This window comes from Neovison vison, chromosome 4 (genome assembly GCF_020171115.1).
Source record: "Neovison vison isolate M4711 chromosome 4, ASM_NN_V1, whole genome shotgun sequence".
Lineage (NCBI taxonomy): Eukaryota > Metazoa > Chordata > Mammalia > Carnivora > Mustelidae > Neogale > Neogale vison.
This window is the reverse complement of record NC_058094.1, coordinates 75,866,674-75,891,963: the sequence shown is the minus strand read 5'-3', so window position 1 is coordinate 75,891,963 and position 25,290 is coordinate 75,866,674. Positions and strand designations below refer to the sequence as shown.

The following is a 25,290-nucleotide window of genomic DNA, read 5'->3' as shown; positions in this document are numbered from 1 at the left end:
TAAATCATAATACTGAAGGCCCCCCTCCCCCAGGTGAAGGAAGTGCTGAACTCGGTACTTCCAAGGTGGTACTCACTCCGTGCCCAGGGTGGGAGCTCCACATCATCGACCATCTGCCCTCCTTGTCTCTTTCCCAGATCCAACTTCAGACTGTTGACTAAAAAGCTGACATCATCACCATAGAATTCTGGAATCAACTGAAAGTTTTTTTGGGGGGGGTGGGTGGGAAAGAATAGCAGCGAACATTTTATAAAGCAATTAGAAACCACAAGCCCAGTGAATTATTAGCTTTATTAACTGCCTACCTCTTTAAAATCTGTTGCACCATCCAAACAGTTTTTCCAAGTTTCTGCAATACTAGATACAAAGAAAAAAAAAAATCAACTGAAGTCTTGGGTCTGGAAATAGCAACCAAAGTGCTGTCTATGCACCTAGGTGTTGTCCTACACTTCACCTGTGTTAACTCATTTCTCTCATTAACTCATAATTCTCAACATCTGTATGAGGATTCCCCTTTGACAGAAGAGAAGCCCTCTCTGAGCGCATGCAGGGAGTGACATGGGGTGAGGACAAGGACCCTGTCTCCATGCCCACACCGTGACCCTCCAGCCATACACTGCCTCATTGAAGGGACAACACACGCTACTGCTTAAACACGGCAGACCTAGCATGGCTGTTTTAACAGATCACTTTAGAAAGTGATTAACTTGCACACAGCTTAGAAAAAGACTGAAGAGACACAGACCAAAAGATTAACAATGAATATTATCTCAGCGTGGTGGGAGGCCAAACTAATTTTCTTCTTATTTTCTGACTTTTTTTTTTTGCAAGGAATACTACTTTTATAATTTTAAAAAAGTCATTTAAACACTCACAGGAAATTGTATTCAATTCACAGCAGAATTATTTGGAATAAGGAGGTGTTGGAAACAGTCTAAATGTCCAACAATAGAGAAATAGTTAAAATACTTAAGTTACGGCATACATTAGGATGTGATACAATAATTTAAAAGTCACTGTTTTGAGCATCTGATATATGGGGAAAACTTCAACATCTAATATGACAGGGCTACACTGGGCAGGACAAAAGCTGTAACTGAAAGATGTTCTTACACACACACACACACACACACACACACACGACTAGAAAGAGCCTGAAAGGAACAGATGTACCAGTCAGTGATTTCTTGACATTTTTGAATCCGCTTTTTTCAAAGCAAACATAGGGCACGTTTATAATTAGAGAGTTTAAGAACTGGTAGGTGAAGCATGGGGGGGCAAACCTGTTGAACATTCTGTCCGCGTTATCAAATCTTCCATTCTGCAGACACAGCATGTACTCGGGCGCTAGAGGGGAAATCAGAGTTGGGTGAGATACCAGAATCCCTGGTGAATCAACGAGAAACCCCACTGAACTGGGAGCACCAATTCAGAATCTTACCAATCCTCACAAGATAAAAGAGCACATAGCCGGGGGAAGAGTAGTGACTGCCGTACATGAACTTTGGCTCCGGCATCTCCTGGTAGCGGGTCTGCAACAGACGGGGAAAGACCGTGCTAGGTGTCGGCCGGGAAAACTGTAACCGCCTCAAGTAGCCAAACCCCAAATCGTGGCACAGGTACATTATATCCCTTAGTTTCTCTCTTTAAGTAGAAAAAGGAGAAGGGGGCGGGGGTGGGGGGGACCTGTGAACACCCAGTATTCCTGTGACAAGTATTTTGCTTTTCTGGGCTCAGTGGGAACAGTGTTGGGCTGGATTGAACAGAATGGATGTTACAGATCTCTTGTAAAATTTACCAGGGACTCCCTCTGTGCAACTAAATCAGTCAAGTTGTGATCAGGTCAGCCTCCTGCTTCCTGAATTTCAGGTCAGCCTCTTGCTTCCTGAATTTCAGGCAGAAAATTCAGAAGTGGGTGGGTGAGGAGCTGACCTCAAGGGGGAGGGTAGAGGGCAGAGAGGGGAGTAAGGAAAAAAATAGGATGTAGATCCTCTAGTCACTTGGCATAGACCTCCCCTAATTTTGGGGAGAAATGAGTTTCTCTTACTATAAAAACAAGCCACCATGGCTCAGGGAGCTCCTTAGAAGCCAGGCATCCCCAGATCCACGTACCAGGAGTCTCTCCAGCCGTTCCTTGTTTAGGGCCCCTACTGGCCTGCTAAGATCCCGGAAAGTTCCTGGATTTGACAAATCTGTAAAAATAAATATATTTTTAAGAAATGAATTAATTAAAATAAAGCCAACAAACTTAATAACATTACCCCCCATGGATACACATGCACAGATTTATTTCCACAAATAATTTTTAAAAATGGAGACAGACCCATTGGAATTATAGTATTTCTGATAGTCACTTACATAACTGTAAATGTTAGGGCTTGAGTTTTAAGTCAGCAAGTCACTAAAGAGTAGCATCTCTAATTTGAAAATACCCTGATCATCATATCAAAGAGTGCACGTACTGCATGGAGCACTGGGTGTTATATGCAAATGATAAATCACAGAACACTACATCAAAAACTAATGATGTCCTGTATGGTGACAACATAGCAAAATCAAAAAAATTATTTAAAAAAAAGATGACTGATTTTAAAAAAACTATGTTTCAAGGAAAACAACAACAAAAAATAAGCACATTTGAAAAGTCAGTATTCTTCTACCAAGATTTTCTGAAGTTTGAATTATAGTGAATATTATTATTTTGTGATAATAACATAATCTGAGAATTGGAGTCTGAATGTTAACAGAGAAATAAATTCTCAAGCTCCCAGAAAGTCTGTTATTTCTTTCAAGTGTAAGGGTTCAACTAGTGAACTGTCAAGAGGAATTTATTGTTCACAATATATAATTTAGAATATTACAAAATCAAATTACAATATAGTCACATTTTTGTTGAAATAATGAGAGAAATACATATACCACAAGGTTAAGATGATTCTCTTAATGTAATCATTGATGATTTTTCTCTCCTTTAACTACGTCAGTACTTTTTAAATGTTCTAGAGTGAGTGATTATTACTTCCGGTGATCACATTTTTTATTGTGAACTTTAAAATAATACGATAACCCCAAACCACTTTTCAAAGTGAAAAACTTAATTAAGTATTTGAAATGTGGTCATTACAGGTAATGATATGGTTTAAAAACATACGCATACTTTCTGCGCATGCCTTCCAAGAAGTCTGTGAGTCCTTTTGGGATTAAAAGAAGTTCAGAGCTAGTGGAGAAAACACCTACAAACCGCACACGACGAGGGGAACACGGACTGGTACTGCGTGATGGAAACGAGCAACCCTGAGGACAGAGATCCCGATGGGTTGGAATGTGCTGACCCCTCACGATGGCAGCACCTGCTCTCCTCTCACACTGGGCCTTGGGGCACTCACCCAGCTCGGTGCTGCAGTAATCGTTGATTATCCACGGGAACACGGGGTACTGCGAGAGGTCATTGCAGCTGCGGTCCGCCAGGTTGTTGAGGTGCAGGAGGTACTGGTAGTTGGAGAGGTGCCCGCGCTGCCACTGCAGCGTGTAGCTCTCGGCCGTGCGCTCTGCCACGTGGTGCTCTGAGGAGGACAGGGCCCGCGGTCACCACTGAACTTGGCAAACATGGGCTACGTTGTTCTCAGTGTGTAAAAACTACATGTTTTGGGGGTTTTTTGGAAAAATTTTTAGAAGATTTTATTTACTGATCTGACAGAGACAGCGAGCACAAGCAGGGGGAGCAGCAGAGGGAGAGGGAGCAGGGAGCCTGTTGTGGGACTTTCCCAGGACCCTGGGATCATGACCTGAGGGGCAGGCAGATGCTTAACAACTGAGCCACCCAGGTGCCCCCCAAACTAGATAAATGTAGACCCATCAGTGCATTTTTGAAAAATACGTTTTAATAAAATGAAAAGTGGGCTGTGGTTGGTTTTCACCAAGTAGCTGTTGCATTAAGTACAAATATCTCCAAGGACATTCACCAGGAGGGAATGTTATTACATATTTAAATACACAATATAAAACATATATGAGGTGCCTCTTAGCACAGTAGCTAGAGCGTCAGTCTCATGAAACATACATGAAGGTATGGGGCAATATGTCCACATTACATGGTAACACATAATATTTACTATATTCTATATAGCCTGCAGGTACACAAAGTGCTTGAGTTTTAACGCCTTTCAGAAGCCATGACCATTTGCAAAAGCTTATTTCCTCCGCTTTTTATGAAAACAAAAACAGTTTTCTTTTAGATCAGGAAGAGGTCTACCACACAGATTTGCCAATGCCTGTGTATTAGGTAGGCACGTGAGGAGTAAGGCAAAGAAAAGAACTTGCTGAAGGAGAAGAAGGTCTCTGGCAGGAAAACACGATTTCTCAAAGGAGAACCAGGAAGTCTCCCCCTGCCCCCAAGAATACCCTCAGGAAACATGCAAATGTAGAATATGTGGCACCAAGGACAGCTTTCCTCCTGGAGGGCATAAAGTGACTCGACTATTTTATTTTGTTCAGAAGATTGTGCTTTCAACGTTTGGTGGGCTCCGCCAGGCAATTTATCTAACTCATCTGTTGATTCAGTATTTATCCTTACTTATTTTTACCTAGCTTCTTTTCTTACCAGCTATAAGGAAAGAGCTTAAAAACTCAAAATGCTTTTCTCATTTCCTATACTCACAAAAACTCAAAAGAAAGTCTGACCAACCTGAGGAATAAGATCAGCAGGAATAAGGAAGCTTTAAGAAACAAGTTCTTAGGGGCACCTGAGTGGCTCGCTCGGTGGGTTAAAGCCTCTGCCTTCAGCTCGGGTCATGATCCCAGGGTCCTGGGATCGAGCCCCATATCGGGCTCTCTGCTAGGCAGGGAGCCTGCTTCCCTTCCTCTCTCTGCCTCTCTCTGCCTACTTGTGATCTCTCTCTGTCAAATAAATAAAATCTTTAAAAAAAAAAAAAAAAAGAAACAAGTTCTTAGGTCATGGCAAGTGTTTTGACTTGAAATTTTAGGACACACCATGAAAGTTGAATTTTTTGTTGTAATCTTGTTATATAGTTAGAGGAATAAAATGAAAAAAAATTAATCAGGAGGCAGGAAATAACAATCAATGTGTATCAGAGCTATACTTAGGCATTAAATTAAATGTAACAGTTTATTGTGAGAAGAAAGAAATTGAATTCTAAGCCTATTGTAAAATAAAATATATTCCTCATTCAAAATAAACTATTCTTCTGAGAGAAAATCCCATTTCTAAGGGAGTAAGAACAGCAAACAAAGTTAAGATGGCAATAATAAAATCCCAACATCTGCTTTTGAAAATCAATCCATTTTAGTTATCTAGCAACTCTGTAAACAAGAATAATTCAAGCATATAATTTCATATGTTCATATCTAAAAAGAAAAATCAGGTGTTCTTTCTGATAAAGGTGGGAAAATTCACATTTTTATGGAAGGCTGAGGAACTATTAATTTAAAGCAAATCAAGTCCCATGGAGTCCTCTGAGTACAGAAGGCTCATGTGTTCCTTTTGTGCTGTTTTCCAGCTTTATGATTAAGATGACAGTTAACGATCACAAACACATGACTGGACAACTCACTGCATCACATTAAGAAACCAAGTCTTGGTTTCCATAAACGAATCTAGACATGACAGAACAGAAAAATAATTAGGTGGATTCTTTATAATCTATTCAACTTGGGGGTGTTACAATATAAAAAAAAATTCAAATATATTTATCAAGAATTTTTCAAACATACACTTGGAATGGACTACTGCCAAATTTCACTTATATGAACTCATGGTTTTATTTTTAGAATGCCTTTTGCCCACCTTAGTTCCTGATGTGAAGAAATAAGGAGACCCAGAAAGGTGATTCTAGATAGCATTTCTCTTCCCCTATTTCCTATCTCAGGTACTCAGGAGCTGATCTACTGTCATATGAATAGATAAAGTGAGCACCGTACCTAGATACGTGGCAATATAAAAATAGAGGTCATCTCTATCTTGAGGTTCATAGAACTTTAGGTAGATGTCAGAACAGAGGTCGTCTTCTGTGCAAAACACTTCCAAGCCCTATAAATTCAGTAAGAAAAAAGTAAAATAAACAGCACTGTATTTACCTTGCAATCTCAAAACAAGCTACGTAAGTACAAAAGCTTTTCAATGAAAGATGTCTACTTTTTATATGCAGGTCTTACTTATTCACATTCTCCACATACAGATTTGATTCAGCAATGCACATACACGTGTGTGTCTGTATGAATATGTGCAGTGTGTATATGCGTGCACACAGTTCACACAAAAGAAAGACTTGCAGACGACTTGCTTACAGTACGACAAACTTGTACTTTTCAGACATGCCCTGAGTGTTTACAAGTCAGCACCACTGGCTAAACTGAGGATATAAGAATCATCCACCGAGAAGTGACATCCCATAAGAACTCACCAAAGGCATGAGGCCGTGCCTCCTTTTGTAAATGCGGCGGACATCCTGGAGTGTTATCTGGACCACAGGTTTCTTTAAAAGTAGAGAGACAATCTCAAAATCAACATTTGGACACAATTAGAACCTGCCCTATCAGAAAGGCGAAAAAGTGGCCAAATCTTAACTTCCCGACATGTTACATGTGAACAACTGGAAAGGCAGCTCTTAGAAGAAGACATTTCTGGTTTTACGTCCTAGCCTACCCTTTTCCACTAACTTTATGACTTTGGACGAGTCTCTCTACCATCACTCAGGACCCCAACAGTGCTAATGCACTGATCTATCATTGAGACTCCTGCAAGGTTGCTGAGTGGTAGGGGATATTAAAGTGCTGGTACAGATAACTTCTCAGGAATTTTGCTATCTTTTTACAGATCAAAGGTTTTCTTAGAACTGACACAGTATTATTTTTTTAGAATTCTGTCCTTTATCTCTGTAATGACTACATTGTACTAAGACTCATAAACAACTAAGATTATTAAGCAGGGCTTCTAAATTTTTCTTCATGAGGAAAAAAATGTTCTCGCTTCTCAAGAGGCTTAAAGCACTAGTAAGAGGAGAATGAGGTTAGGAAAGCCACTGAGATTGGCTACATGGTGACACATCCACCTTGCCCCACGTGAGAGAGAGGAAAAGCCCACATGTGCAACTGTGGAAATTGCCCGACGGCTGGTCAAGGATCCGAGCCCAGAGATTTGGGAGAGGATACATGCTCACACTATGGATCCTGAAGCTCTAGCACATACTCCAGTATCATCCCAAAAGTTTTTGACCCAAGCCATAGTAACAGTAGTGGTCAAGCCAACTATTACACCAGTACAGGTGTAGTGTCTGTGGGAGGGCTGGGTGAGGGTGTTCCGCCACCTGGTGGACAAAATTGTCATAGCACCATTTTTCACACAGAAAAGAATCCGGGGTTTTAGTGACAGAATGACTGACCCCACCAGGCGGAGAATTTCCAGGACATAGCCTCCTATGACAGAAAACACGTTCTTCAAGCTGCCATGCCAAATGGTCCAATGCACTGTCAGAGCGTATTAGCGTTTCTGTTCTTCTAATGAACCATTCCAAAAAGTGTTCAGCTCTAGATACAGCAACAAATCTTTACAAATTTTAGTGTGGCAATCCGAGTTTATCTTAAACTATCTGGGCGAGTAAATCTAAAGTCACTGTGGAAGAGAAGACTGTTTCCACCATCACAGTAGAAGCACCACACCTCTTCCAGAGGTGTGTTGATGCTGGCTGGCAGGGGACACTGTCACACTGCTTGTGACAGACTTGGATCTACTGATTTTGCTCCTCAATAAAGAAAAACAAGAAATACCACATATATGGATGCAAACTCAGATATACAGAAAATACCCATTTCTTTTTAATTTTAGTACATTTCATTGGTTTCTTCCAGAATGGCTTCCAAGGAGAAAGGTATAAACCTCGAACAACTCTTTACTGAAATTGGGGGTGGGGGCACGGTTTCTTTTTACAGGGAGAGCAAGTGACCCCAGGATTACTGGAAAGAGATCAGAAGAGCTCGAATCTAGATAAGGGGACAGTAGGATGACATAGGGAGGCCTGCTGAACACACAGCTACTGGAGGAGAAGGGGTGGGGCTTCGATCCTTGCCAAACTATGAGAACACTGTAACTGGGAGGTCAAGTTCCCGGGAAAAAGGAGTACTCCAGTGCTGGAGCAGCTCCCCATCTGACCCTGTGGCCCTCCTTACCGGGTACCCATTGAGAGGCTGAAAATACAAGTTTGTGTCGGTGATGCACACGTGTCCGGGATTCGTCACCAGCGGTGTCACCATTTCTGCTTTGCATTCCATGTGCAGCTTTTCAGAAACACTCTGGAATCTGACCATACAGTTTTCAGCAAAAGTAAGAAGAATCATAAATCAATCTACTTCCTAGGTTTCACTTTCTCGAAGGGAGCTACAGTGTGACTATGCACGGGATCTGTCTGAACACTACACTTAATACAAGAAAAATGGGTGTTATAAACTGGTTGCTTAAATAAAACTGACATTCTTAAAACAAAAACAACAAAACAAAAAACCTGACATTCTTTTAAGTGGCTGAGTAAACTCAAACAACAACAGATGAGTTTATCACAGACGAGAAGAAACAAATAAGTAATACCAAACAACCTTTTACAGCTGAACTATTTTTCCTCCTCAAATAAACTGACCTTGAAACTATTCTTATATTAACATATTTTTCTATTGTTGGGTCTCTCAGTCCTATTTTTTGAGTCACAGGTGCCATTTACTTCGCACAGCATTGGTAAGGCCTCGAGTCCCTAATTACAATTACTTGAATGTCAGTTCCAAGGTATGTTCTTTTATGGCTTTACTGTGGTAAAACCAGTCAAATGTGATTTTTCCACTACCCCTCCTAAATTATTTAACTAGTCAAAAAAATTGTCTTTTTCCTTTACTAATTAGTTAAAAAAAAAGGGGGGGGGAACAACCAAGTCATCAACCAGTTAAAGAATAAATCACAATCACATTGTTAGCAGTAAGAATGGCATGACATCCCACAGGACAGACTTCTACCTCCTTAGGGAGTGAAGGGGACCTCCAAGCTGGCTAGACACACACACTGGCTAGAAGAGCTTCACAAGCCTTTTTAAAAGCTGTCAGGAAGCTTAAGATGCAAAGAAACCGGAATGAAGAGAGCAGCGGCTGGGTGATAGCAAGAGGCGCCGCCTGTGGCAGACAGAAGGGGAAGGGCTGCCGATGGAGAGAGGTCTAGAGGGAAGCAGAACGCAGTCAGGTGGGGAGAGCAGAGGCACAAAAATGCTGCCACTAGGTGGAGAGCAGGGGGGAATGGCCCAGGGTTCAGAAGGTTTGTGGCTCAGCTGCAAGGCACGAAGGTGTCTCCAAGGTCCTTCAAGAGCTGAGGTCCTGAGGCCCTCTGGAAGAAAATCTCCAACGCTCCCCAAAAGAACTGCAGGCAGCAGAGACGAGGACTGTAACTATGGCTGCCAGGAAGGCTTCCGCCCGCTCAGAGCGCCCAGCACAAGAAAGGGGGCACAACAAGGGGTGGGTGCATGACCACTTCTGGAGGTAAACAGCATTTATTTGGGTCTCCACGTCCAGAGAAGAGAAATGAAGAATTACTTAAGCAAGCAGAACAACAGACTGGACATAGCAGAGACGTCCAGTCAGGCTGAAAACAGGTCACAACAAAGTGGCCTAACTGAAACAAAACAAAAGAAGGTAAAAGAATAAAAGCAAAAAATACAGAACAGGGTATGTGAGACCTGAGAGAATATATAAAGCACACTAACATAAGCATGACTCCAGTTGTGGGGGAAGAGACAGAAAATGGGGCAGAGGAAATGGGGAGGGAGGGGACGCCGATTCCTAGATGCCTGTTAGCCCGAAACCCAGAGGTCCCCAAGCAGGATAAGCACAGAGAAAGTGGCAGCGACACGGAGGCAACAGTGAGACACATGCTGTGGCCTCAGAGCCAACACGGACACCAACAGACAACGGAAGGAGAATCTCCACAGTAGAGAAAGGAACACCAGCCAACCTAGAATCCCACAGGCAGCAAAGACAAAGGGGAAACAGCTCTATTCCCCAGGAAGCCGAGGGAAATCTTCTCGAACAGATTTGCATTATAGGAAATGTTACAGAAAGTTCTTCAAACTGAGGAGAAAGGTCTCCAGATTAAACACACGGGGGCTGCAGAAAGAAGAGTACCAGAATCAGCACACGGTTAAATGTTTCAGTAAACAGAAGAAAATTAATCTTTCAGTATTTTTAATTGACATAGACACATGTGTATGTGTCTAAATTCTTGAAAAAGCTAATGACTGTTGGAAGAAAAAGAACACTGTATTGTGGGTTTTATGCAACATGTAGAAATTTAATATAAGCCCACAAGATGAGAGTGGGTGGGAGAGCTCTAAGGAAGCCCACTGGTGTAAGGTTCTCACACCGCTGTACAGTTGTGTCATGTCACTGGACACACACGATGGTACAAGGTGTGTACTGTGATCTCTGGAGGAACCACTAAAATGACACAGAGTGGCACAGCTTAAAAAAAGTCAAGAGAGCTGATAAAACGGAATACTTAAAAATATCAGACTGACCCAAAAGATGGCAAGAAAAGAGGGTCAGAAAAACAAAGAACAAACGGAATGCTAACATAGTGTTATGACATTGGGTTTAAAATCAACCATAGCTACATCATCATAAATGAATTAGGGGCGCCTAGGGGGCTCAACTGTTAAGCATCCGACTCCTAGGGTTTCCGCTCAGATCACGATCCCAGGGTTGTGAGATCGAGCTCCGCATCAGGTTCTGCATTGAGCATGGAGTCTGTTTCAGATTCTCTCTCTCCCTCTGCCCTCTCCCCTGCTGTACTTGCTCTCTCTCTCTCTCTAAAAAATAAATTAAAAAAAATAAATGAATTAAACACCCCCATTAAAAAGGAGAGCTTGTCAGACTATAAAAAGCAAGACTCATCTATATAAAGCATCTGGCTTTCGAAACAGAATAAGGACACAAGTACAAAATAAAGGGATGGAAAAAGATATTAATGTGCAAACCTAACACATGAAAATACTGGTATGACTAGATTAAAAGAAGGCAAAGCAGACTTCAAGACAAATGGCTAAGAAGGAATACTTCCTATGATGAAGGGCTCAATGCATTGAGAAGACATTACATTTAAATGTACATGGACCTAACAATATAGCTTCACAATATACAAGGCATACATTTAACAAAAATGGGGGGAATAATTTCACTATCATTATTGGCAATTCTAACACTTTTCTCCCAGTAACTGATGGAAAAATCCACAAAACATTAACAAAGTAGAGATGATCTGAACAGGATGCTCAACAACTGCAGGGTACACATTCCCCTCTGGGAACTGGGAAGCATTCAGCATGACAGACCATATACAGGGCCTCCAGAACAACCCTCAGCAGCAGCAGACTGAAAGCACAGAGCATATACTCTCTGAACTGAGATGGTATTCAACTGAAAGTCAGTAACTATAAAATAATAACAAAATTCCCAAATATGCGGAAGGTAACATACTTCTTAATTAACCCACGGATCAAGGAAGAAATGATACAGGAAATTACAAAATGTTTTTATAGTAATGGCACAGACAGAGCATATCAAAACGCGTGGGATGCCTCTGAAGCACTTTAGAGGTCAAGTTACAGTGAAGTACTAGTTATATTACAAGAAGGTCTAAAACTGGTGGTCTCATCTTTGTAAGACACTAGAAAAAGAAAAGTTAAACCCCAAAGTAAACCAAAGGAAGGAAATCCCAAGAGTGGAAACCAATTTTATATAAAATGGAGAAGTAGATAAAATTCAGTAAAGTCAAAAGTGGGGTCTTTGAAAGGTTAATAAAATTGGCAACCACCTGGCAAAACTGATAAAGAAAGAGTAAAGACAAAGCCTTGGTATAAAGAGGGACCAGCGCTACAGAGCCTACTTACATCAAAAGGACCTTAAGAGCTTCATACCAATAAACCTGGTAGGAAGAGGAAACATTTTTTGAAAACCACAACTTACCAAACAGGCACAAGAAGACACAAACAACCTACACAGTCTCGTGCCTAGTAAATAAATTAAATAAGAACACTCTGGCTGTATACTTCACCAATAAATTATGTTAAAATTTTTAGGAAGAGATACAATCCACCACACTTTCAGAAAACAGGAAGAAAGAACATCGCTACACTGATTTGATGAGGCTGACCTAACCCTGATAGCAAATCCTGACAAATACATTAAAGATTTACACAGCAATCTACCTTTTGAGCACAGATGCAAAAACCCTTTACAAAACACTAGCAAAGCAAATCCAGTAATATCAAATCATGTAAAAAGAATATATCATGATCAAGTTGGATTTAGCCCATGAACAAGGTTGGTTAACACTGAAAAAAATCAATCAATGTAATTCACAACATTAACAGAATAAAGTAGAAAAAAATATGGTCATTTCGGTAAGTGCAGAAAAAAATATTTAACAAAACTCTAAAACTATTATTGAAAATACTCTCAGCAAACCAGGATAAAAGGGAGCTTCTTCATTCTGATAAAGGGCATTCATGAAAAACCTCGGCAGCCTCATTCTTTGGTTGTGAAATAAACCCTTCTCCTGTAAGATCAAGAACAGAGCAAGGATGTGCTCCCATCACATCTATTAATTAAACAGTACAATGAAGCAAGACAGAAGTAAAAGCCATAAAGATTTCTATGGAAAGGTCATTATCCACCGATTAAACACGCAGGTATATAGAAAACTCTACGCAATCTATAAAACACCCACCAGGACCAATGAGTAAACCTGGAAATGTCACAGAATACAAGGTGAATGTTTAAAAACAACAACAACAACAACAAACACTGTATTTCTATACGTCAGTCACAAATAGCTGGAAAAATCAAATTAAATAACATCCAAAAAATCACTGGTCTAGGAATCCGTTCAACCAAATGCGGCCACGTTGACAGAGTAAACATGTAACAGTGGGGGAAAGCGGGTGAGTGTGAAAGCCCTCTGTGGGCTCTCCTTACACCTTCTGTCTAGATCTAAAATTCGCCCAAATAAAGTAATTTAAAGGGGATGTTTTGGGGTACAAAAGGGAGGAACTTGACTCTGAAACTAGAAATCACACGGTGTGAGAGAATCATCGGTATCCGAGTATTGTAAGAGGAGAGGAGGCCAGAGAACGCCCTTCGGAGAGACGCGTGTTGACGTAGTTACGGGTGAAGTGTCATGACGTCTTGTAACTCCAGTGATTTTGAAGGAGCGTATTTTACACACAATCCAAACACACACATACATGCACACATTGCCTACACGTATACGTGCGTATAACCCATAGACAGGCACACGCACCCTCTCATAGAGCAGGCATGAACTAAAGCAAATCTGACAAAATGTTAACAAACAAACGCCAGGTGACCCGTAGGGTATCTGCATTCATTAGGTTTCTCTTTCAAATTGTGGGGATTTGAAAATTTTCAGAATGAACAGTAGGGAAAAATAAATACAGTTACCCTTCATTTCTTCAATAAGAAAGTTATTTCCTCAGAACTATGATGAAAGCTTATTTTGGCAAAAGTTTATTTTTTTTTCTTTGAGAGGAAGTATATAGCACTGGAACATCTTATTTTATACGGCAAAAGTTTCTTCTCCAAATTCTTCAGCCTAACATTTTAGGGACTGGATTTAATTACAACTTCCAGAGTGAGCCATTTTCTAAATTAATGTCACGCTGAAGCCCAGGATTGAAAAAAATCGCTACTCAGAAGAATTATGCTTTCTAAGTAGGTCAAAAGAAGCTAATTCCTCTTACTCCTTTTTCTTCCTAAAATGGAAGCTTTTCTTCCCCCTGGCAATCCACTTACCTAATATATCCTGCAAGTATTAAAATAGAAAGAAAATTAATGCTGTGTAGGTGAAACAGAAAAAGGAACAAATATAAACACAAATACATTATTGGCCAGATGGCTTTACTGGCAAGTTCTTCAACACTTTAAAATGTAGTGTGAGGGTCACAAGTCTCACAAAGATAGCAATAAAACAGAATATTACAAACTGACTTTTATTTATAAAACACAAGTGTCTAACCAAAGCCAAGTACATCATAATCCATAAATGAATCAACTCAACCAATACTGTCTACGTTGTCCTAAGCTGTCGTGACCTATAGGTTTAGCAGAACTCTAAATAAGAACTCTAAGATAAGAATCTAAAACAAAAATATTTAGTGAATAGGGCCTGCAACAATTTGTACTTAAGATTTTGTACATATTAAAGAGTTACATATTAAAGTTAATGGAACTGATCACAAAGTTTAGCAGAGTTGCTGAAAACAATATGAGTACACAAACATCCACTGCATTCTACAGATCAACAATAAATGGAAAATGAGCTTTTTAGGACCATCAGAAATGTGTACTAAATCCAGCACAAGAGAGGAAAGACCTTTATGGAAAAAAGCATAAGGAAGACATGAAAGAAAGCCTAAAGAAATGAGAGATCACTGCGATCACAGTCAAAATCTCAGAGAGCTTTCTTTAATGGAACTCGACAAGCTGTTTCTAAATATACGGAAGTGCAGCATAAGGCCAAGAATAGTGAAGACACAGATTAAAAGAAAACAAGGGGTGAGGCCCAGAACCTGCAGATGCCAAGAGTTGTTACAAAACCACATGATTGATACGTGGTATTACGGATGAGATGCAAAGCTACGTCGTATAAAGCAAGAGAGAAATAAGAGAACAGGTTCATATAAAAACGTAATTATTAAAAAAAATAATTATTTGTAGGAAATAAATTGTATATTTAGAAAAACCAAGAAAATCAATGAAAAAAAACCCGGTAGGAATGTAGTCTCCTGGTCCCTGCAGGATGCCTTAGTAAGATACCGATCACAGCCTGAAGGGTCAGGAAAGACTGCAGAACTACCAACAGCTAAGCTGAAATCAGGTAAGTAAGAGTCAGCCAGGTGCAAAAGAGGAAGGAGCCCAAGCTGGGTAAGCACAGGCAACACGTCCAAAGGCTCCAAGGGAAGAGACCATGGGCATGCTGGGGTCTGCACAGACGCAAAGAGCTGGCACACAGAATGCGAGACAAGCTACCAGCGACTAGAGTAGTGTGCAAGGGCTAGATCTTAAGCCATGGAAGGTGAAGATTTCACCCTGAAGGCAATGGAAAATCTTGAGGAGTTTTAATATAGATATAGTTAAGTTCTTTAGAAAAACCACATTTTCAAAGTACACTCGGTGCAGAAGGGAAGAGAGGACAGGAGAAGGGAAGACCGAGGTCAGGTGGACAAGCGAACAGCTGTTACAATGTTCTGACTGAAGGTGATGGTGGCCAGACCTCAGGCAACAACAGTGGCAAAAGATGGTGACAGACTAGAAGGATCTTAGGGAGCATCAGTCAGTCAGCCTGGCTGACTGACCAAAGTCAGGATGGAGAAGCGGAGGCCAGGGCCACTCCTGACCACACGTGGGTCTGGATGCTGCAGATGGTCATGGGCGGTTTGGGACAAGCTGAAGCAGGCATACAGGCATAAGACGTCTTTTAGAATCAGGGAGAGAGGAGCACCTGGCTAGCTCAGGCGGTTAAGCACCCAACTCTTGATTTTGGCTCAGGTCGTGATCTGGAGGTCCTGGGATCAAGCCTTACATCAGGCTCCACGATCAGCAGGGAGTCTGCCTGAAATTCTCTCTGCCCCCTCACTCACACGCACATGCACTCTCTCACATGAATAAATCTTAAAAAAAAAAAAAAAAGAAAGAAAGAAAGAAAAAGGAAAAGAATCAGGGAATGAAATCATCAACTTACCTGTTTTTGTCAAATGACGTCCTAGCCAAACGTGATTGCAAAATAGCTGTTATCTATGAAAACAAAACCATTTAAAAATAAGCATTTATGAGTAAAATATCAATACAATTTAATTCACAGTAAAGACAATTTACTTTAGAAACTCTTACCATGGCAGTTTGGTCCCCTAGTTTGTCAAGGCAGGAGGCTCTGTGAAGCTACAATATTAAAAATAAACAAAAATTTATTTTTTTTTGCTAAAACAGTAGAAAGGTATTTCCTTAGAAGCAATGAAAAACAGCAATCATTCTGTTACTTAGTAATGGTTAAGATCACTTCTGCTATATCTATGACTTCTTCCTAATATGCAGTTTTCAAATTCCACATACTCAAGTAAATCTGCTTCATATTTATAAAAGAAATTGTTTTTAGTGAGATGTATAAATATGATTTCTTTCTTTTTGAGTTTCTGCCCAAGTTTGCTTTGAATTCTCTGCCCCATGAATGCCCAACTGAGGTGAAGGCTTACCTGAAGCAAGGTTTCCACCACGTCTTCCACTTTCCCTGAAACATCCAGTTCGAAGACATACTCCATCTTGCCCTAATAAAAAAGGGAAATTAAATCAAATCAAAGGACGGGGAAGAAGCAAGTCAAACCGTATTCCTTTAAGAACATCTGCAACCGGGGAGCCTGTGTGGCTCAGTGGGTTAAGGCCTCTGCCTTCGGCTCGGGTCATGATCTCGGGGTCCTGGGATCGAGCCCTGCATTGGGCTCTCTGCTCAGCAGGGAGCATGCTTCCCCCTCTCTCTCTGCCTGCCTCTCTGCCTACTTGTGATCTCTCTCTGTCAAATAAATAAATAAAATCTTAAAAAAAAAAAAAAAAAGAACATCTGCAACCCCCTGCTGACCTGTGTGCATATCTGCCCGCACCCCACCCTGGAGGGGGAGAGTAGATTCTGTCAGACTTCCTGCTACATGGATTATTTTGTCCCTTCTGCTAACTTCAGACTTAGTTTGTGGTTCTTATGCTAGTCTCTCGAGGTGCACAGTTGGGTTTTTAAATCTGAGACATTTATTTTCCTTAATGTAGGCAGGTATCACTACAAACTTTCCCCTTAGTGCTGCTTTAGCTGCATCCTCTAAGTTTAGGCATGTTCTAGTTTCGATTTTGTTTGTCCCAAGATATTTTTAAATATCCCTTTTCATTTCTTCTTTGACCCACTGGTGGTTCAAGGGTGTTGTTCAACTTACACACACTTGTGAATGTTCCTTCTATGTATTTCTAGTTTTATTCCATGGTGGGCAAAAGGAATACTTGATATGATTTTAATCTTGAATTTATTTTTATTCGTTTTGTGACCTAACGTGATGTAGCCAAGAGAATGTTCTGTGTGCCTTTGAGAAGAATGTGGACTCTGCTGCTGTTGGGTCAAGTGTTCTCTGTGTCCCTCAGGTCTACATCTGGTCTACAGTGTTGGTCAGACCCATTGTTTCCTAAATGACCTTCTGTCTGGATGTTCTACCCGTTACTAAGTGGGGCACTGAGGTCTTCTATTATTACTGGGTTGCTAACAATTCTCCCTTCAATTCTGTCAGCATTTGCTTCAAATACTTAGGTGCTTGGAGGATGGTGGGGGGTTATATACTGTGAAGATTAATGTGATGTGTCACACGTTGTCCTCTTCTCCTTGCCCCGAGGGAGAGTCTGTTGGGCTGCTCTGTCCTCTGTCTGCTGGACTATGGGTCCCCTGGAGCAGCAGCCAGATGTCCAGCTCCCCCTTGTTTTCAATGGCCCCATGCGTCTAGGGCATATACCAGCTCCTGTCGCTGCTCCAAGACAGGCAAGACAGAAGCCAGTCCCTTGAGAGCCACCGCAACAGTCGGAACACTGGGCACATAGTCCAGTCTTGTCTCTCCCTCCCCAGCAGAAGTTGGGAGCTGGGAGTTCCCTCCCATCATGTGGTATTTTGCCTAGGGAGGGCCCACACTGAAAGGATGTTACCAACATCCCCATCAGCCTCAATGAGGCTCATTTCATGCTAACCTGGGTGCAGAGCCTCTTAACTGGTTTCCAGGTTTATCACAAAAGGGACCAGTCCATGTATCGTTGACTGAATCAGGGCCACCATGAGAGGAACAAGCACTTTCTATTCTGTCATCTCTCATGGTCACCATCGTTGTCACTATTCCCCTCTTTTTTAAATCTGGAAATCCTCGGGTGTTCCAATTCACACTGGAACAAAAGTGCTTTTCTTTGCTTCAGACAACCTCCCTCCTCTCCCTTTACATAACTTTTCAGTGGGCCAAGAACAGCTTTGCCCTTCAAGTGGGTATCAGGAGAGCCTTAGGAGGGAGAGCCCTCTAGGCGGTGGTTCTCAGCTTGGGAGAGAGGCATCCCCACCTCCATGAGGCTTGTGTACGGAGGTACTATCCAACAGCAGGGGTGAAGGTATAGTAGGGGTGTCTGGTTTAGCCTGGGAGCAGGCTGCAGTGAAAGGGATGCCCCACCCCCGCAATTAAGAACTATCCTTCCCCAATGCCAAGAGCCCCACCAGAGAGTAAGTTAATCTCGTATTTGTGGTTTCTGACTAACTGGCACATGCAAGTGTCTCTTGCGCATAAAGCCCCAAGGCCGCAGTGTGTGGTCCACATGTCCCACGGGCGCGGGCTAAGCACTGCAGAGACAGACATTCAGCCTGCAGGGCTCTTTGCTCAGAGAGGGTGGCTTTTCCTCTTCACAGAGGTGGCACTATGCAGAGCACTAGCCTGATGTCAGTCCTATAAAGACTCTCTCTTGGTCAAAGTTACCCTTTACTATACATTAAGCTGAAGCAAAAGAATTAAATAAAGCACAAAATGGTTAAATGTAACATCTATGCTTCCTTGATAAGTCCTGGAAAACCAGACATTGAATTCAAGTCTACTCATAGCTTCTCCCAATTAAGAGAATTTATAAATTATGACTGAGCTCCCAAATAAGGGTATTTTATAACTTATCAGTATTTCTCAAGCATTTAAAAAAATACATTCTCAGTAATATCCAGCAAATAATCTATAAATGATACATATTCCGATTTCAATTTCTAATCTAATAATTTAAGCTTTTTTTTTTCTCCCTTATTAGACACATTTGTTTTTAAGTCAAAGAGTTAATTGAAGTCTCTTGGACTAAAGTCTGTAGCTCCCTTGGGTAATTTTGTTATAACTGCTGGTAAGAGGCTTCTAAATACACATAATTATTATATTTGATTAAAGATGTTAATAAAGTCACAAAATCTCATTGCTTAAAATCACTACGCAAATTGCTAGGAATAAATGAAAAGCTTTACTTACCCTTTCTATTTTATAAGGGGCAACAATGTTGTGTTCTTTAATGAAATACACCTGAGACAGAAAAATCAATACTTGTAAAATAACTAAAAATTTTCATAATAATGAGTTACCATAAATTAGTGTATTATGAAGGGAATTTAAATCATTGTCACATAATCTCAGTTTCCAAAAGTACTTGCATTAATCTTAGACTGATATAAGAATAACAAATATTAAGTTAAAAAGAGATTCATCAAGGCAACAAGGTAGCAACAATTATTGAATAAATAAAATATTTAAGATGTTTTATGAATTCTGTACTTGTCCCAAGTAACCAAGTAGATGGGTGAAAGAAGCTAATCTAAGTGCCTATTTTCTAAGAAATGGGTGAAACAGAGTTACTATGGTATGAAATACATTTATTAACATCAAGAAATTTCTCTAGAGGTGATCTGGGCACACAGTGCCTCATACACACAGCCACTGGTTTACATTGTAGGTCAGTAACCATGTCCAACAAGCAAGGTCACCCCCAGAGCCACCAACATGGAGCTGGTCCCGTTAGCCCTGTCTTCCCTCCTGTTTCGGTGAAGGGTGTGCCTGGGTCCTCAAAGCCAGTCACCGAACTAGGCCACAGAATGCAGACCTCCCTCTACATGTAAGCTATTCAAAAACTTTGGTTGTGTAATATGCTCGCTGCACTTTCTCCCATTTGAAACAAACCATTGATGCAAACCCTCCCTTGGTCTTATATCCTTCTTTTGCCATTTCTGTTCCTCTTCATGGAAAAACCCTTTGCAAGAGCTGACTGTACTGTGTCTTGGGCTTAGGACAGGTTTTCAGCTGCACCACGTTATGGAAACCCAGTCCTGAGAAGGTCATAAAAGGTGCAGAGGATCTCCATGTCACCAAACCCAGGAGTTTGTTCTAAGGACTTCCTCGATTCTGCTTCTCAGAGCATGTGAGAGAGCTCACGGTTCTCCTAAAGCAGTTTCCCAGTTGGGTTTCCAGCCGCTGGCTCCTGGCCCTCCCCAACCTCATCCGCTGCTCCTACTGTCTCCCTTGCGACCCTCTCTCTTCCCAAGCACCCCCTGGCAGAGCTGCTGGGCCTCTGTCCTTAGACCCTCTGTGCACACTCAGCCCTTGGGAGTCCTCATCCAGCCCCAGGGTGTTACCCACGCTAACCCGTTCTCTTTCTCATCTCCGTCTCCTCCTGGAGACCCCCACACCAATGCTCCCAAATGCCTACCAGGCTTTTCTTCTCAGAGGCCACATTCTAAACAAAGCCTGTTCTTCTCCAGGCTTCTTCACAGCAATAAAGGGCATGGCTATCCACCCTGCTGGGAATCATTCCTGATGGTTTTCCCTTGTACCTTGCAACTTCCCTTGTACTGCACATCTGTGGGGTTTTCCGTCAGAACACATCCAGATGCTGACCACCTCTCACCCTGCCATTGCTACCATCCTGATCCAAAACCCCTGAGTTCTCAGCACCCCAAAAGGCCCTCCTGCTTCTGCCCATGCCCCCTGCCCCTAGCATATTCTCTACCTGGCCTCCAAGAGTTGTGCAAATACATACAAAGCAGGGGGCGCCCCTCCTCTTCTCAGTTTTCCAGGGAGGTTTCACTTTTGTCCTTTATTTGGACTCTTAACTCTGGCCCGCAGGCTCTCTGTGACACGGACCCTGCCACCGCTCAGACCCTTCTGCCCAGTTGCCCTCTGTGCCTTGCCCCCGGCACCCTCCTCCTCACTGCACCTGCCGCCCACCAGGATGCTCCCTCTCAGGGCCTCCGCAGCTCAGCGCACTGCCTGGCTCATTCGCTCAGCCCTCGAGCAGTGTGCCTTCACATGCCGCCCCGGCGGTTCTAACACCGCAGCACACGTGCTCCTCATCCTTCTCTAGCCTTCGGTCCTGTCGGCATTGTCTTCATTACAGAAGATGTCTGCTTACTGTCTCTTCCCCGATCTCAAGGAAAAGTCCCTGGGGAGAGGGGCTTTTGGTATTTTGTTTTTTTCCCATAGCTTCATAATCTTAAATATATTTCCTGGATATAAAAATGCATGACAAAAACTATTATTTACACACATACACCCTTCTTTGTTCTAAAATTTGGAAAGCAAATCTGGAAGCAAAACTCTCTAATATTTGGAAAACTTTCTAAAATTTGGAAAGAAAATTTGGAAGCAAAAGAAGCAAAATCCTCTAAAAGCCTAAAGGACCATAACATTATTTCTGAAACACTGTGACCACTTAAGGTAATCAAAACTCACAAAAGTTGAGTTTTGGGGTTTTTTTTGTGTTTTTTGTTTTTTTTTTTTTTGATTGTATACTCAGTCCAGGAAGCTTGAAATAATTCTAGAAAGAATAACTAATGACTGGTCACCTCTGGATGTGAAGCTGGTTTTGAGTTTGCCTGGCATGACACCTCTTCTAGTAAGTTTGTAAATAAAGTAAAATGGATAATTTTTATAATGGAAACCACACTTCTAACTGAAAAAGTTCTTCTTCCTTTCCAGATATGGACTTTCTAACAAGAGACCATGAAGCAGAAGGATACTTCAGAAACAACAAGAGCACAGGTATAGGCCTGAATTATTAATAATTGTGTTCTGCTCCCCCCGTCCCCACAACCCAGAGTAGCAGATGGCTACAAGCATTTGCCTCTATGCCGGTTAAAACAACATGAAGTCAAAGATAGGCTGTGAAATGCTTTCTTCCTTAAGATTCATTGACCTGTGGAAGGCAGACCTAGAAAACTACCTAATGTGGTATCTCCCAACTTTTTAAAAATATTTTTCAAGATACGTTAAAAAGTGCTCCATGAAAAGAAGAGGTAAGTGGTCCAAAAACCATGGGGAGCACCTCTGCTCCCAGCCTTCTGCCTCCCTGAGATCCTCACGGCGCTTCCTCCAGACCCTCTCTCTATTTGCTGTGGCACTGAGTCAGGTCCCGAAGTAGAGAAAGCCATATCGTTGCTTCCCACAGCTTCTCCTACACTTACCTGAGCGTGGAAGGATGTTCCTTTGAACACTTCATGGAACTAGGGCTCTGGACATAGTTGGGGCAACATGATCTCTAACCCTCTCACCTTAGAGATGAACAAGGTAAAAATCCAGAGCAAAAAGCACGAGAGAGAGTCCCTCCACTCCCATCTTATTTGTAAGTTAAGAAAAAAACAAAACTAAACTAAAATAGATGAACTGCATGTATGACAGGAGAAAAACCGTGTTTTTTCTCCGTGTTGCTGGTATTAAGCATGATACTAGGAACATATATGTATGATGAATAAATTTGGGATGAGAAAAGGTCAGGACCCCAAGCCTCCTAACTTGTACGAGATGGCACATCCTGAGTTGGGGCCTTGGTTGTCACCAGCAGTCACCCTGAGATCCCCCTCGGGGCTGTGCTGCTGGCCTCCCACCTTCTGAATGGCTCAGAGGTTGCAGGAGAGACCGCAGTGCTTCCAGCTCAACCCCCACACTCTGGCAGGACTCCTGAGGATAAAGCCATAAACCTGTAGGCATCACACAACTTTATGAACATTAAGGATCTTGGGGCACCTGGTGGCTCAGTCAGTTAAGTGTCTGTCTTCAGCTCAGGTCATGATCCCAGGATCCTGGGACCAGGTCCCGCATTGGGCTCCCTGCGCAGTGGGGAGCCTGCTTCTACCTCTGTCTGCTGCTCCCTCTGCTTGAGCTACTCTAACTCTCTCAAATAAATAAAATCTTAAAGAAAAAACCAAACCCAAATATTAAGGATCTCATAGTTTTAAATAAACTATAAAAAAATATAGTTCTCAATGGTTCAATCTTAAAAACATGTAAACATCTATGCTCACATCTATGCATGTGAGCATAGTCTTCATCTGAGATTTCTACAAATAATGTCAGTGCTAAAGAAAAAAAAAAGTGTGTGTGTGTCTGTGTCTGTGTGCCTGCATTCACTCAGGTTAGGAAAAAATATTTACTATGTGTTTCTTACCTGACTGAAAATGAGTGAAATCTCCCCGGATTTTGCCCTACAATGCAGACAAAAGTTATTAATATATAAACTTATTTTGGTAGAAGTAAAATTAAACAGTTAGTGACAATGACATACTTTGCAAAGTGTCTATTGGATCCATTTTCTCCATGTTTTCCTATTTTTATGCAATCTCTCAAAGGAATCTGGATAAAATTGAGAGAAATATTACAAAAATAAGCAAGGATAAAATATACACAAAAAGTAGGAATGTCTCTATTCACATTTAAAATGCATTTACCTTAATGATGGGCTGGGATATTACATCTGGTTCAAAAATAACTGATTTTGAACATATTTTTAAGGAGCCTCTGATTTTCCTAGGGATCAAAGTAAAAAGGATTATTATTAATGAACATAATGAAAGTCAAAAAAGAATCATAATATATTTTAACTAGAAAGTAGATAACTAAAGCATTAACTGAAAGAACAACAATATAATTATTTTAATTACATTGACCCCAGGCCGATGGTTTGCCAACCCAATCCTATTATTCATTAGGAATTGAAATTTTTATCACTCCTTCTGTTTACCATCCAGAATTCATCGACAAAGAACAACTTTATGGTATATATATATATATATATATATATACACATATGAATGATCTGGAGTACAGTATTTATCTATGATTTGAAGTACAATTTGTACAAAGAAAGCAGAAAAAATAGCTTGATTCTTTATCTCCCATTCATCAAGTTTTAGGATAATGAGTTGGTGTCCTAGGAGCCCTGCCAGGTAATATAAACATCTCATGAACTTGTGGATTCTAATGATTCTGACACATTTCCACCACTGCAGGCATTGCTCTTTTTCAGTGTTCAGTTTGTCCCATTTATTGCCTAATTCTTCCAGTGGGCTCTTGTGCCCTTTTCATTCAATGTGCAGTAGTTTCTGACACCTCCCTTACTTGCCAGTAGGACAAGACGTGCCAGGCTCACCTTGCACCCTTCCTGCCCCAGACTTAGATTCAGCAACTTCTCAAAGAGCCCTCATTCTTTTTTTGTGGGAAGTGGTACTGACAGCACAGTCTCAGTGCTCATGGCTACCGGGTTGTTTCTAGGCCCTTCCAGAGGGGAAAGCTAGAAAATAGTTTCTTTTATTTTTTTTATTTTCATTTTTTCAAAAGATTTTATTTATTTATTTGACAGACAGAGATCACAAGTAGGCAGAGAGGCAGACAGAGAGAGAGGGGGAAGGAGGCTCCCTGCTGAGCAGAGAGCCTAATGTGGGGCTCGATCCCAGGACTCTGGGATCGTGACCCGAGCTGAAGGCAGAGGCTTTAACCCACTGAGCCACCCAGGTGCCCCGAAAATACTTTCTTTTAAAAGAAAAGTATATGAACCTATACAAACATTTCCAATTCAAATGTAACATTAGGTTTTTAATTTAAATCCTTTACGATTAGATTTGTAGGTCTTTCATCCTGAAAGTCTTGTCTTTGCATAGACATATTACTCATTTGCTTCATTTAACTATATAAATCTACGTGCACATGTGAATAAACCAGTTTCAAAATAATAATACCCAAATTACTAACAACGATATTACAACTAAAACATTTACAACCTCTTTTTGCAATTCTTTTTCAACTTGGGCCATATCTCACCAGAGACACAAATTACTATGTTGTGAAGCTGATTACAATAATTCTCTGGTTAACCTTCCAACATACATATAGTTAAGTTCACTTGTTTCATTTTCTCTTTGATTTTATAAGATTTACTGTTTCTTCTGAAATGTTAAGTCTATATTAAAATATATGTAAAATATTTCTACAGTTCCAAAGGCAAAATTATAAAATAAGGAACAGTCAGAGATGTCTAGTTGTCATTTTATATTATTTCCCCATCGATCCTTCTGTGTACATAATCACTTTCATTAGCTTTTAGTTTATGTTTTTTTAAATATATAATTTAAAATGTTTTTAATTTTTAAAAATATAACCAAAAAATTATTCTTCTCCCTTCATAATTATGTGAAAGCTAGCATGCAATCCACAGTACTCTGCCCCTTATTTTTCACACAGAATATATGCTGGCGATCACTCCACAGCACTACACAGACCTGCTTCACTCCTTTGTTACAGCTGCATAGTACTCCATTACAAGGACATTCCATTGTTTATTCAATCAGTCCCCTATTGGATTATTTTCAGTATTCTACAATTATAA

At 41.0% G+C, this 25,290-nt stretch overlaps 1 protein-coding gene across 2 annotated transcripts in view; it reads right to left on the bottom strand.

Moving 5' to 3' along the window:
- The window catches only part of NSMAF (neutral sphingomyelinase activation associated factor), a 58,415-nt gene that overhangs the window by 13,964 nt on the left and 19,161 nt on the right, over positions 1-25,290 (bottom strand). For both annotated transcript variants that reach the window (XM_044245552.1, XM_044245553.1), the window contains exons 3-18: positions 23,357-23,435; positions 23,194-23,261; positions 23,077-23,113; positions 19,116-19,166; positions 16,311-16,382; positions 15,952-15,999; positions 15,803-15,855; positions 8,182-8,311; positions 6,420-6,491; positions 5,938-6,046; positions 3,387-3,563; positions 2,113-2,192; positions 1,442-1,532; positions 1,284-1,347; positions 306-357; positions 77-197 (exon numbers count right to left, since the gene is read on the bottom strand). In XM_044245552.1, coding sequence (XP_044101487.1) covers positions 77-197; positions 306-357; positions 1,284-1,347; positions 1,442-1,532; positions 2,113-2,192; positions 3,387-3,563; positions 5,938-6,046; positions 6,420-6,491; positions 8,182-8,311; positions 15,803-15,855; positions 15,952-15,999; positions 16,311-16,382; positions 19,116-19,166; positions 23,077-23,113; positions 23,194-23,261; positions 23,357-23,435 — 1,304 coding nt within the window. The remainder of the gene's footprint in view (positions 1-76; positions 198-305; positions 358-1,283; positions 1,348-1,441; positions 1,533-2,112; positions 2,193-3,386; positions 3,564-5,937; positions 6,047-6,419; positions 6,492-8,181; positions 8,312-15,802; positions 15,856-15,951; positions 16,000-16,310; positions 16,383-19,115; positions 19,167-23,076; positions 23,114-23,193; positions 23,262-23,356; positions 23,436-25,290) is intronic.